At 38.2% G+C, this 13,947-nt stretch overlaps 1 protein-coding gene across 1 annotated transcript; it reads right to left on the bottom strand.

Moving 5' to 3' along the window:
• Nucleotides 1–395: 395 nt before the first annotated feature.
• Nucleotides 396–13,642, bottom strand: LOC149156108 (WUSCHEL-related homeobox 8-like). The gene is made up of 3 exons (XM_089444641.1): nucleotides 13,528–13,642; nucleotides 611–803; nucleotides 396–495 (listed from the first exon to the last, which is right to left on the bottom strand). The coding sequence occupies exons 1-3, from the start codon at nucleotides 13,640–13,642 to the stop codon at nucleotides 396–398; spliced, it is 408 nt and encodes a 135-aa protein (XP_089300767.1).
• Between the last annotated feature and the right edge of the window lie 305 nt (nucleotides 13,643–13,947).

Below are 13,947 nucleotides of genomic sequence, written 5' to 3'. Positions count from 1 at the left end.
CATTTATCATTCGCTGAAGTCGTATTCTTTCGGCTCCATATTTGATCTCCATTTATAGTGTGTGGAAAAGGAAAGAGCGGGCGCTTTAATCTCGAAAGATTTGTGCCAATTGAAAGCTTTGGCAGTTGGTAGAGGCTTGCACAACGAATATGTATTCACTAGAGCTACGGGTCGATTCCCGGAATCGACCCGCCGCCGGTCGGGTGGCGCGGGGGTGACGCTGTGCACCGCAGCGCCACCCCCGCGCCGCCCGACCGACGGCGGGTCGATTCTGGGAATCGACCCGTCATGATCGTTTGTTTGTTTCCTGGACTATGACCCATCGGATGAAGTTGTTCTGTAGTATAGTTTATAGGATCATTCCAATAACGAACAGTATGCAATTCAAAATCGAATCAGGAATGGAAATCCAGCATTGACGAGTATCGATACGCAACTCCAAGTCGAACCAAGATAACAACACCAACACCAACATTGATGAATACCGTTTCATACCTGGAAAAGTGAATAAACAATGTTAAAAGCACAGCAGTGAAGTTAAATATTTTGAAAACTTCTCAAAATATAGCAGTATGAAAATCTGTATGGCATTATGCATACCAGGTAATACATAGCTCCATTCTGCAGACATTCCATGGTGAACCCCCATTCATTCAGTAAAATCGGCTGGCCTGTGGAATGAAGCAAAACTGCATTTTCCCCGAACATAGCCTTAACGTTTATCGGTCCCACGGGAACCTGACCTGGAACATTATTTATGACTACAGTTATTGAGCGACCGTACATCAACTCCTCGCCAGTCCCTGCAGAGAAATATTCTGAGACGTATATATATTACATCACAGGAACAATATTAATTGTCTAAATGGCATTTGTCAAGTAACTTTTAGGTGTTTGTTATGGTATCGAAAAACAAATATTGAGTCACAGAAATAATCAGGGAACCAATCTACAAAATTGAAAGGCCTTTCAAAGTTATATATATATATAGGATTTCAATGTTTGTTCAAAAGCTGACGCGAGAGGCATATTCAAATGTACATATGAAAATAGTGTTTTGGTGGTTTCAATACATGTACCTTCATTAAATATTCCTCCTCTTGCTGCTGTAGTTGCTACTGCGTTAGTGTAACTGCATTGATCATTTCTATTGGTGAAACGAATAGAAAAAGAGTAAACTCCGAATTGAATTGGTACAGAACTGACGAGATGAACAAATCATATCAATTCAAATTGACTTTAACTTTATGGATCACCAGAGAATACATCTAAAACAAAATGACAGATGGACGCACACCAAACATACATCTAAAACAAAATGACAGATGGACGCACACCAAACAGACAAAACCGCGGGCCCAACAACAACTTCATATGTATTGTTAGGGAGACCTATAGTTAATTACACAAGCCTTAGAAACTTTCTCTAAGTGATCTCAATTACTCATGAATGTGTAATGGAAGAAAAAGATCAACGGTCTAAGATTATATTAAATAAAATAAGCCATATATTAGTTTAAGACTCAATATCTCTATGTGTCCCTTACTTTGTCTTGTGAGATCAATATTTATTGTTTTTTAGATAACACCCTTAAGGATTAAAATGTTATAGATTAGAGAAAAAATGATGATTAAGTTTTCTACTGCTAATTTTCATATTCAAATACCTATTCCTCAGTTATGATTCACCGAGTTCATATGAACACATACTTTATTAATGTGTTATTATTCAAAATTTATTGATCCCAAGAAGATATCATGCTCACCTAATGTTGGTTATTCTTTGATGTAACAATCCTCATATACTCTATCATTATGTTATGGCACATGACTAGTTGATTGTGGCTTTGAAAATGCCATAGTGATGACTCGATCACTTATTTAATGTGATAGATAGGTGTTTCACAATATTTCCATCTTTTGCCATATGTATACATTCTTGGTTTGACTTTCTTCCTTGAAGATATGTACTAACCATTTATTATTCTATAGATTGACAAAGGAGCTACAAAATTTGTCAATTTATGTAATATTCATATATTAGTTTTTTTTTTGTAAGAAAAACATATAAAATTGTAGAATAATAGAATCATTACCTTCACATAACCTTTTGTAGCTCAAATGAAAATGTACATATGCAATGTGACAAAGTTATGTAGAAAGGATGGTTATGAAGGTTCCTATCAGATAAATGTAGTCAAAATTGCAGTAGAAAATTGGCAAAAAGATGTAAATTCTTCAGCCCATGAGCAAGTTGAGCCAAAAATACTCAAGTAATTGCCCCTCTTCAAGATTAAGGATTCCGTCGAGATGGCTACCAATGGGGGAAATCACAGATGAGATGATCTTGTTCCTGAAAAGGAAAAAAAAATTGAAAAACTTTGAAAAGTATACCTTCTACTGGTGTACTCCATATATGCTCATTACATAAATAAATGGAGGCAGTGCTTTCTTAAATTCAAACTTTAGAGAGGCTCTTAGATTGGGATGCGAGTAATTATGACCTTTATATAACTTAGACAAAATCTACGAGTCATACATTCTTATAATAATGTCCTTGAAGCACTAAATAAGCCATTATAATGGCATTTCCACTCCTTCAAGCACACACATGCTCGTGGGAAAAGGTTCTCCTTTTTTTGTATTTCATGATCCTTTTATATAGATAGGCCTTGCACAATGTATCAAACATTGGAAAATATGATATCATTGATAGCAGAATAAAAGAGAATATTAGATGTGCTAAGAATCTAGCTATTCAATTTCACATCATGATTATAATAATAGGTTTAAACTGCTTCTAAGATTGTATTATTGATTTTTAATTTATAAAATTATTTTTTCAATTTGGTTTGGTGAAATAAAGAAACAAATAGTTCTATCTAATAACATGTTTGTTACCTAATTGATTTTTCAAGTGTTAGTCTTGGAAAGGGATTTAGAGAATTAGTTATCAAATTTTGCAAATTATTTTTCCTATATCAAATAATAAAAGAAATAGCGAAACCAATCCATGGTATGACAAAGAGTGTAAAAGTGCGAGGAGAGCAATTAAGGAAGTTGTTGATGAATGTCTTAAAATGGACAAGATAAAAATATATAAAGCCCTAACTAAAAGGAAAAAGAGGCAATACATTCGTCAAAGACAAGGGAATCTCTTACACCTCTCTAAGCTAGCTCCTAAGAAATTTTGGAGGCAAATTCTGACTAGGAAGACTAAAGAGGTGTCTCACCTCCATTCTTGGAATAAGAAGAAGGATTCAGGGGAAGTTGCTAGGGGGATGCATGAGAGAATTCAAATAGGAGGAAACAAACTAGAAAAAAAGGAATGAAAATAGAAGTTTAAGAGAAGAGAATGGGATAAAATGAAGTGCGACGAGTATATAGACTAGATCAACTCTTAAAAAAGGTGGATCCATTTTCAACATTGTCCCTCCTAACGTGCGTCTAGAAATAAAACAATTGCATGTGAAGGTGGGAGAATAAAGTATTCATTGTTTGATTCGAAATTACTTGAAGATTTGGGTAGATGTGTTCTAGATCCGCGCAGCGCCACCCCCGGCCGCCCTGCCCCACCCGACCGGCGGCGGGTCGACCCCGGAATCGACCCGCCGCCAGTCAGGCGGGGCGAGGCGGCCCGGGGGTGCCGCTACCGCGGAGGGGGCGGGGGAGGGGGAGGGGGAGGGGTGGCCGAGGAGGGGGCGGTGGCGGTGGAGGGGTGGGCAGGGGGGCTGGGAGGGGGCGGTGGTGGGGGATGGGTGGGCGGGGAGGGGTGGGCAGGGGGGCCGGGGAGGGGGCGGTGGCGGGGGATGGGTGGACGGGGTGGGCAGGCAGGGGGCGGTGGCGGTGGGCGGGCAGGGGGCAATGGCGGTGGAGGGGTGGGCAGGGAGGGGGAGGGGTGGGCGGGGAGGGTGTGGGCAGGGTGGGCGGGGGGGCAGTGGCGGTGGCGGTGGCGAGGGATGGGTGGGCGGGGTGGGGGCGGTGGCGGTGGAGGGGTGGGCGGGGGAGAGCACAACTGTGATTTTCCCATTGATTTTTAAGTTAATCATTTTTTTTTGAAAAAAAAGTAGTTATTATTATCTTTTTGACATGAAATTCATAAAAAAAACTATTATTTGACCATTTTTAGTTAATATTTTTGTATAAAAATTGTGATTTTGACATGTTAATTCTATCAAAAAATTATCAAAAAGTTTAGTTTTTTTGTTATATTTATGTTAAAAATGGTTATTTTTTATGTCCATTGTTAAAAAATGTTGTTTTTTAGAAACAATTATTTCATGTGGATTGAAAAATTAATTAAGGGGGTTGAAAAGATGTCAAATATGTAGATTATCTAAAATTCAAACTATCGACTTTATAATTTAAAAACGCAAAACAATAAAAAGCCCACAAAAAAAAAAAAAAAAAATTAAGATAGAGAACAAGAAAATATGAATACAATGACGACTTCAAAAACTATCAAATTTAGAAAATAATTTTTTACATTTCACACACTAGAAAATTTAAAGTCAAAAAATAGGTCTTTTAAAAAAAGGGTGTGATGCAGAATACACACTTTTTAAAATCAGGATGAAAATCACTACCATTCACCGAGCCTCACCCACTTAATGCACATGAAAAAAATTAAAGTTCCAAAAAGCATGTTCTTAAAAAAACATGTGTATTCTGCATCAACACTTTTGAAAATCGGGTCATTTTTTTGCCACCTCTACAAAACGGGTAACAGTATCAGTTCCTGTTTCAAAGTTTACATTGTTCAAAGCAGATCATTGTGTGTATTTTAAATTAATTGGTGACCGTGTTATTTATCTGGTCTTATATGTGGATGATATGTTGCTGGTTGGAAATGACAAAGAAATTATCCAGGATTTGAAGACCCAATTGTCCTCCAAATTTGACATGAAAGATCTTGGTGCTGCAAACTATATTTTGGGAATGGAAATTAAAAGAGATCGGACAAAGAGGAGGCTCTGGTTAAACCAGAGGAAGTATTTCGAGACAATACTACAGAGGTTTAATATGCAGGATAGTAAACCGGTGAAGGTTCCTATTCCTGTAGGTGTGAGGTTATCTGCTGAACAGTGTCCCAAGACACAAGAAGAGGAAGAGGACATGTGCCATGTTCCATATGCAAGTGCAGTCGGTAGCATGATGTATGCAATGGTCTGTACTAGACCAGACATTGCAAATGCAGTGGGAGTATTGAGCAGGTTTATGTCAAAACTTGGGAAGGAGCATTGGACAGTAGTGAAGCGGGTTTTCAGGTATTTGCGTGGCACTAGTGATTATGGTTTGTGCTACCAAGGAAGACCAGGATTGGACAGAGTGTTGGATATTCATGGTTTTGTTGATGCAGACTGGGCTGGAGATTTGGATCAGAGAAGATCTACAAGTGGGTATGTGTTTAACCTATTTGGAGGTGTAGTCAGTTGGATGTGTAAGAAACAATTTGTAGTGGCACTATCAACTACAGAGGCAGAATACATGGCAGCCACTCATGCAAGCAAGGAAGCAGTTTGGTTGTAGAGATTGTGTTCAAGTATGGGGTTAGTACAGGGAGCTATAAGAATAGACTGTGACAGCCAAAGTGCAATTTTCTTGGCAAAAAACCCTGCTTATCATTCAAAGACAAAGCACATTGATGTTCAGTATCACTTTGTGAGGGATATGATAGAAGACCAAAAGGTGTTTCTGGTAAAGGTGGACACTTTGAAGAATACTGCAAATGCATTGAAAAATTCTGTGAGCTCTGAGAAGTTCTTTTGGTGTAGAGAAACAATGGGTGTTTCAGGTATGGAAAAATGACTAAGGTCTCTTGTGGCCCCCTGTGGAAAGAAAACAACAAATGGGAGATTGTTGGGTTAGAGGGGGGCGGGAGCCCCCCTTCGTTGCGCCGATTGTGCAGTGGGGGGGTCACAGGGGGGGCGGGAGCCCCCCTTGTCCGGGGGTTTGAGGGGGGCGGGTAGCCCCCCTCTACGGGGTCCGAGGCAGTGCCCCGGGAAATTTTTTTTTTGGACCCTATATTAGGTTGGGCGAACCTACCTATGGTTTTGTGCATGATTTTCACACATGGTATTGGACGCAATGGTCTTTCGGTCCATGGTATTGGATGCTTCGGCATGTATATATATGTATTGTAACATTGAAAGGAACATAATGAAAAATCAAGCTAGTAGTCCCGGTTTTGGGATCCAGGGAAAAATCTCTGTGCATATGTGTTTTATGGGTTATGCTCTCGCATTGTTTATTTTCTTTGTTTAAGAATTCGTATGCAAGTAATTTCTGTACAGGGTTAAAACCTACATATTAGGTAATGTTATTATACGAGTAGTTCTTTTCCTCTTCGGAACAGGGTTCTAATATTCAATTCGCATTGTTGCAAAATTTTGGACTACAGGGTGTGGCCCAATCTCTGGTGGATCTATAAAACTATCCCAAGTTTAATCTTGCTGAGAAAGACTATGACTAACAATCAGTTTGATCAACCCATGATGACTGACTATAGTATCAGGATGTTTAGCCCGTCTTACTCTATCAGCTATATCATGCAACAATGAATTTAAGAAAAATGGCAAACTGACAGTAAGCTTTTTCTTTAAAACAGCTAAACATTTAAGTTGTCATGGTTTTACCACATCCCGTCGCTCATCACAGGTAATGTAATTTTTGGACAAAACTCGCCAATTCGCACCATGGTTCTCCTAGAGAGGACTGTTGAATGCCCTTACTTTTTTGGGTTAGCTCTTCACCCGCGTCTTTGAAAATCTCCACTGCATCATGCAATACTACATGCCTTTCTGGCCATGCTACTCCTTCTACCGAAAACCCAGAAACCTCAGCTATCATAGCTTCTGATACTATTATTCTTACACCTTTTACTATGGAATTCCAATTTTGTAAGTGTTGTAAAAATTCGAGACCGATTTCACTGCTAGAGGCCTAAAGCTTGGTGAAACATGAAATCCATCCCACACACACTAGAATTTGCCTGGCTCTGTCAGAAATTCCCAACACTGAGGGTTCTCAGCAAACTGATTTTCCACCCACAATGCTTGAATTCTTTCAATATTCGCTCTACAAGTTTCAAAGATTAACATAGAAAAAACACAACAGAGAACAACAATTGCTTTGGTAAAATAGAACAGAAAGTAGACATAACAACTAAATTCCATAATGTCAAGCAGAATTTGCATGATAATTAATGATATTAACTCTAAGACTATCATACTGCCACATGCCATTTGATGATGGGATATCATAGCAATCAATCTAACACATATCAAGTCCAGTAAGTGTAATAAATACAGTGCATTCAAAGGTGTGATGGGAATCCTCCGCCTCCATAAAAAGAGAGGTCGCCATGACTGAGTAGACAGGGAAAGGGTTGTTCTAACAGCAAGGCAAGGGGAAGAACAATACAACATTAAATGAAACAGAGTACACATATAATGATAGGATGACAAGAAGTATGGTTATAATTAGAGCAGAGTGTGTAAAGATAGTTATGAATAAAATATAAGATGCTTGGGTTGATGATAAGTTATGCAAGAAAGAAAAGGACAACAATGTGCCAAAAAGATGCTCTACTAATGGTATTATAGCCAAGAATGATGCAATTGATTGGAAAAAAATATCTCATGCATAAAGGTTCAAAACGATGAAAAAATAAGGAAATAACTTCTCCGATAAAAAGAAAGAATAAGAAGAGGGTAATATAGTAATAATGGATGATAAGGTATAACTTCAATATGATAAGTAGAGCCTCCACTGCCAACATGCATCCATAGCCTTGGTAGGGTTTCTTTTTAACCCATATGGGCAAGGATCCTCAATTTATAAATGGAGAGTTACAGTGTTGTTCTATAGAAGAGTTCAGTGTGCTAGCATGGTAACTAGATGACCACACTGCCATTCACTGGGACATAGCAAAAGTGATTAGACTAGCTCGTAATGAGACCTCCTGTTCCAAGGATATTCTGGCTATCCAATGAATCATAACCCTGGTGTGGTGGCCATAGTGGGAATCTCACTTTTCTACAGCCTTATGAACATGGTAGGCTGGCTTGTAATGAGACCCGCTATCCTCCATCTGAAAACAAAATTTTTCTTGTTATTACACATTTTTATGATAAATGGAGGGAGGTTCAATACTCCTTAAGAGCAGGGATGGTGGAAGAAGTTCAACATGTCAATAAAAAATATACCCATAGTCTTATTTGTTAAAGACAGAGAAGATTATAACCAGGAAGGGTGGGATCATTATGGTATTAAGATGACCAATCAGTATCAAGTACAACAGAAAGCTATGCAACAAAGAAGTATATAAATAACTATGTCCCTTTCTTGAAAATAATCTATCATCAAGAAGTTGTCTTGTTAAATATCATAACATTAATGGTATTAACTCCCCTCAATAGAATCCATAAACTCATGTCCTCATTAAATTAGTGTACTTCATGCCATGAAAAGAAAACAAAATGAAAAACAAAAGAAAAATGGGGTTGAGCATTTGAGTGAACAACAATCATTCAGACAAGCGAACAAAAATCACACAAAAGAAAAATTTTGCTATTCAATTGGAATTGAACAACAGAGATACACAAAAAGTGTTGTTCAATCATTTGAACAGCAATAACCGCAAAGAGAAAAAGTGTTGTTCAATTGGGATTGAACAATAGTTGTTCATTTGAATGAACGGGAACTGTTCAATCAAACGAATAGCAAAGCATGCACAAGGGATGTAAAAGTGTTGTTCAGTTGTTTGAACAGCAGCTGTTCAATTGAATGAACAAAAAAACATGCCAAAAAGGGTTGTTGCTAAATTGAGATGGAACATCAATTGTTCAATATATTGAACAATGGTTGTTCAATTAATTGAACAACAAAAACACACCAAAAAGAAAGTGTTGTTCAATTGGATTGAACAACGGTTGTTCAATAGATTGAGCAATAGTTGTTCAATTAATTGAACAGTAAAATCACACGAAAGAGAAAGTGTTGTTCAATTGGATTGAACAACGACTATTCAATAGATTGAACATCAGCTGTTCAATTAACTGAAGAGCAAAACAAGTAGAGAAAAGGAAAAAGAAAATCAAATCAAATCAACAATCATATTTATATATTTTACAGAGAAGAAGTAAATTTTATAAAGATGAAGTTGCCGAAGGATTACGTTCTGCAACTAAAACTTGCATGGTGGGGTCCTTACGTATCTTCTAGCAGAAATATTCTTTAGTAAGTGGTTTTTGGTAGAGGCACACTCGATGCCCATTCAATTTAAAAGAAGAACCAGACCCATCAATGGTGGTTAGCATAAGAGTTCCATTGTCATGTACATTCTTTATTTCATAGGGGACTAACCACCTGGTGTGTAGTTTGCTAGGGAAATCGTGAAACTTGGAATCACAGAGGAGTTCCCAGTCGCCCTCATGAAATGTCTTTTTCTTAATAAGGACATCATTCCATTTTGCTCTTTATTGTTGAGTAAGTGTCGTACGCTATAGAGCCAGTAGCTGAGCTTCATATAATTCATTCGTCTATTGTAACGTGTTACCCTGGGCTTCGGTTAAATCCAATCCCACTTCCTAGGCTATCCTTAGTCTTTGTATTTCAAATTATATGGGAAAAATGGGTTCTTTACTAAATACCAGTTAATACGAAGAGTATCCAGTAGTGTTTCTCCAAGTTGTGCGATATGCCCACAAGGCCTTTGGCAGTCGAGCAACCCAGTCTCGTTGATGTGATGAAACTATCTTTGTTAGAGTAGCTTCGATAACTTTGTTGGTGTTCTCCACCTGCGTGTTCGCCTATGGATGATATGGAGAAGTAATTCTGTGTGTGATATGATGATTTCTCAATGTAGCAACAATTTTGTGACCCACAAATTGTGGTCCCCCATCAGTAACTACTTCTCTGGGTAAGCCATACCACACAAAAATTTCGTAAAGAAAGCTAATAATGGTTTCCTCTATTGCTCTTGCCAATGCTATTGTTTCCACCCACTTAGTTAAGTAATCTGTTGAAACCAATATATACGATTTCTGGTTGGATGGTGGGTTGATCAGGCCAATGAAATCTAATGCCCAATGCTCAAAGGGTTCTATCACCAAGTATAGATGTAGGGGCATTTCATCAGATTGGCTAGGGTGGCCCATCCTTTGGCAACTATCACATGCATGGAAAAATTTCTTAGCATCTTTAAAAATAGTGGGCCAGTAGTAGCCCATCTGTAGAATTTTATGTCCAGTTTTTTGGTTTGCAAAGTGTCCACTGTAAGGTCCATCATGTCAGGATTTTAGGATATCGTAAACTTCATCCTCCGTGATGTACCGTCAGATGTGCATATCATATTCCGTGTAGAAAAGGTATCCTCCAATCTAGGAGAAACGAGTGCTATGCTGAACAATCAATTTCCTTTCTCTCGGCATCAAATATTTGGGAAATTTTTCCACTGCTATGTAATTTCCTACATCTGTATACCATGGCATTTTTATGGCCAGAACAAACAAATGTTCATCCAGGAACGAATCATCTACCACCATTGTATCATCTATTCTTGGCACTCGAGAGAAGAAGTCTGCCATGAGTTTCACCTTCCCTGGTTGATCCCTTATAGTTATGTCAAATTCCTGCGAAAGTAGTAACCAACGAGTCACTCTTCCATTTGTAATTGGTTTGTTGGCTAAAATTTAATGGCGGAGTGATCAATATACAAAAATAAAATATATCCAATTATATAGTGTCTAAATTTGTTTATAGCATAAATAACAGCTAGAAACTCATTTTATGTTAGTGTATAATTCAACTCACCAGGGGTAAGGTTTTTGCTAATGTAATATATAGCGTAATGTTTCTTGTCTTCTTCTTGGCCAAGAACAACTCCAAAGGTTGTATCTGATGCTTCCGATGAAATCTAGAAAGGTATATCCTAATTCGAGCCTCGTAATACTAGTGATGTCGATACTAAACATTTTAGATTTGTGAAAGAAGTGTCACATTTATCAGTCCACATAAAATCAACATTTCCTATCAAGTCATATAAAGGTGCAACAATTTGCGAAAAGTTATTTATAAATCTATGATAATATCCAACAAATCCCAAAAAACTATGTACCTCTGTTTGAGTGCAGGGAGTACCTAATAAGAGGATTACCTATATCTTTGATGGATCTACCTGAATTCCAGTTGCTGAAATGTAATGACACAAAATTAGGCCCTCTGTCATCAGCATATGACACTTCTCATGACTTAAGCATAGCCTAGTAGCAATACACCATTCTAGGACTTTCTCCAATGTTTGTAATCCCTAATCAAAGTCATCCCCATATGGTGTGAAATTTTCCATGTACACCTCCAATCCTTCATTTATCAAGTCTACAAAAATATTGAGTATGGCTCTTTGGAATGTAGCAAGTGCGTTGCACAATCTGAAAGGCAATACCGTGTAGGCGAATGTTCCCCAGGGGCAAGTGAAAGTAGTTTTATCCTAGTCTTCAAAGGCAATTTGAATTTGGTCGTAGCCACTAAATCCATCTAGGAAAGAGAAGAATTTCTTTCCTACCAGTGTGTCAAGGACCTGGTTGATAAATGGAAGAGGAAAATGGTATTTTAGCATCGCTTTTTTTAGTTCTCTATAGTCAATGCATATCCACCATTTTCCATTCTTTTTGGGGACAACTAATAATGGAGAAACCCATTTACTATCAGATATAGGATAAATAAAATTCACATCTAAAAGTTTTTGGAGCTCTTATTTCACAATACCCTTTAGATGAGGATTTAATCTACGTTGCGGCTGTCAAATGGGTCTTGCATCTTTCTTAGTGTAGATGTGGTGCATGCATAACTGAGGGTCAATCCCTTTCATGTTAGCGTAGTCCCATGCAAAAGCCCCTTTATATTTCCTAAGGACTCTGATAAGTTTCTGTTGCTGGTCATTACTCATATTACTATTAATGTTCATGATTTTCCCTTGCTCGAGTTCAACAAGCTTACTATTATAGATGGTGGTTGTTGGTATCAGTTGGTCATTGAGTTCTCTTAAGGAATCTTCTTCAATCTCATTGTCGAGGACTGCTTCAATCATGTGACATCTCAAATTAGACACTGTAGCAGGGTGATTGATAAAGGTGTTAATGACATCATCTTCTCTTTTATTTTTTAATTCAAGCGCATCTACGACAGTCAACGTTGAATGAATATTTTCTTTTAAATATGCTTCTAGTTGTTTCTGAGTTTTTACAATGGTTAGGCTTGGCTGAGCAGGAGGGTATAAAGCCAGACTCTTAATAGCATTTCCTCTAGTTATGGTCATACTTCCTGTTCGGCAGCCTATATAAGCATTAGATGTTGCTAGCAAAAGCCTTCCCATTATTAAGGGATGTCCATCTAGCCGATTTCTTGGGTTTATAATAAAAAGAATTTCCAGATATTCCCAAGAGTCCACAAAAACCGTCACATCTTGTAATGTTCCCTCTGGCTTAATGATTGAACAGTCGGCAAGTTCCGACAAGGTTGTGGTTGGTTCTAAGGCTATGATGCCAACCACTTCGCAAGTTTCGGTTTGTAAGAATGTTAATGGCTGCCCCTAAGTCAACTAAAGCATTGGGAAAAGAGTGGCCATTTATTTCGACGGTGACAATGGGATTCCCCAGGTCTTCATATTTTACAGGTGTCTCGTTTCCTAGTAATAAATCAGACAAAGTTCTGACGCCATCGAAAGTTGGTGTTATTTTTGTTTTCCCTCACAGACTTCTTTGCACACAACTCTTTAATGGTTTTATCATATATCATAATATATTGAATGGCCTGGAAGAGGGGTATTTTTATATAGAGATTTTTGAGTTCACCCAAAAGATCAAAGTCAAGATATTCATTTGGTCGAGCTATTATCAATCTTTCTAGAAACACGGGAGAAGTAATTATGATTTGTTCAAGATTTTTCTTCCTGACTGTATCTTCTCCCTATTTTGTTTTCTGGTTATCTACAGTTGAAGGCTTATTCGGATGCATTTTTTTAACTTCAAGTTGCATATTTTTGTCCTCATATGGAGCAATTATGCATCCATATCTTAACTTAAGTTCATTACATTCTCTTGACTCAACTTCAGGATCCAGACTCTCAATAATTTGTACTGACTGGATCGGTATGTTGTTAGGATTCGGATTTGGTTGAGCTGGGAGTTGTGGCCGTATATTAGGTTGATGATTTTGATGGTGCTAGTAGGGTTGGTTGGGGCAGAGGAACTGTTACGATGGGCTGGTTTATGGATCATTGCCAATTTGGTTGCCAATTCTGATTTTGTGAGGTAGAAGGAGACCATTGAGAGGAATAGGGGGTGTTCTGCTAGAATGGTGGAGGGTAAGAGGAATTTGGCCAATTATTGTTTGGATTTGATTGGTTGGGCCATGGTGGCATAGAAAATGCTTGAGGTGGCCAAGTAGAGAAAGGTGGTTGGTTTTGCCATGCTTCCCTTGAATATTGTGAAGAAGGAAAGAATGAAGATGGTTCTGTAGACATACCTGTTAGACGTACTTGCCATTGACAGTGCTGGTTCAGCAGATATACTAGTTCCATTTCCTCTTCTGCTTGCTTGAAAACTTCTTTTAATCCGAGAAGCGATGGATAACTTTCCATACCATGATCCTTAGTGAAAATGGTGCATGTTTGTATCATATCTAACAGATATTCTCTATGATTGTGTTTCTTTCTACAACTTGGATAGAAAATAGCTAGATTATGTTATGCTTTGGCCTACTTTTTCTTGGCTTGCATGCTATCCAATTGTGTCGTCAGGGTACCCAAGATATCAATCTTGAAATCTTCCAGCAAATTGCCAATTTCAACTCGTGTAACGCTTCCTCCTGAGGTTCTGCTATCTCTGGTGATCACATCACGTCCGGTTAGTTTTAGCCTTGTACTGCCTCTGGAGCACCTGATGC

This window comes from Pinus tabuliformis, chromosome 9, assembly GCF_031772625.1.
Source record: "Pinus tabuliformis cultivar Carrire ecotype Pingquan chromosome 9, CPIR1, whole genome shotgun sequence".
NCBI lineage: Eukaryota > Viridiplantae > Streptophyta > Pinopsida > Pinales > Pinaceae > Pinus > Pinus tabuliformis.
Note: the sequence above shows the minus strand (reverse complement) of the source record. Positions and strands in the feature narration are given on the sequence as shown.

What these genes read in the sequence shown, in the direction of transcription:
- LOC149156108 (XM_089444641.1), bottom strand. Translation starts at nt 13,642, where the DNA reads ATGGAAAGTTATCCATCGCTTCTCGGATTAAAAGAAGTTTTCAAGCAA. An exon ending in ATGGCAAGTACGTCTAACAG is followed by an intron (nt 804 to 13,527) that starts GTATGTCTACAG and finishes ATTTCTCTGCAG; the next exon opens with GGACTGGCGAGGAGTTGATG. An exon ending in TGTCTGCAGAATGGAGCTAT is followed by an intron (nt 496 to 610) that starts GTATTACCTGGT and finishes TCACTTTTCCAG; the next exon opens with GTATGAAACGGTATTCATCA.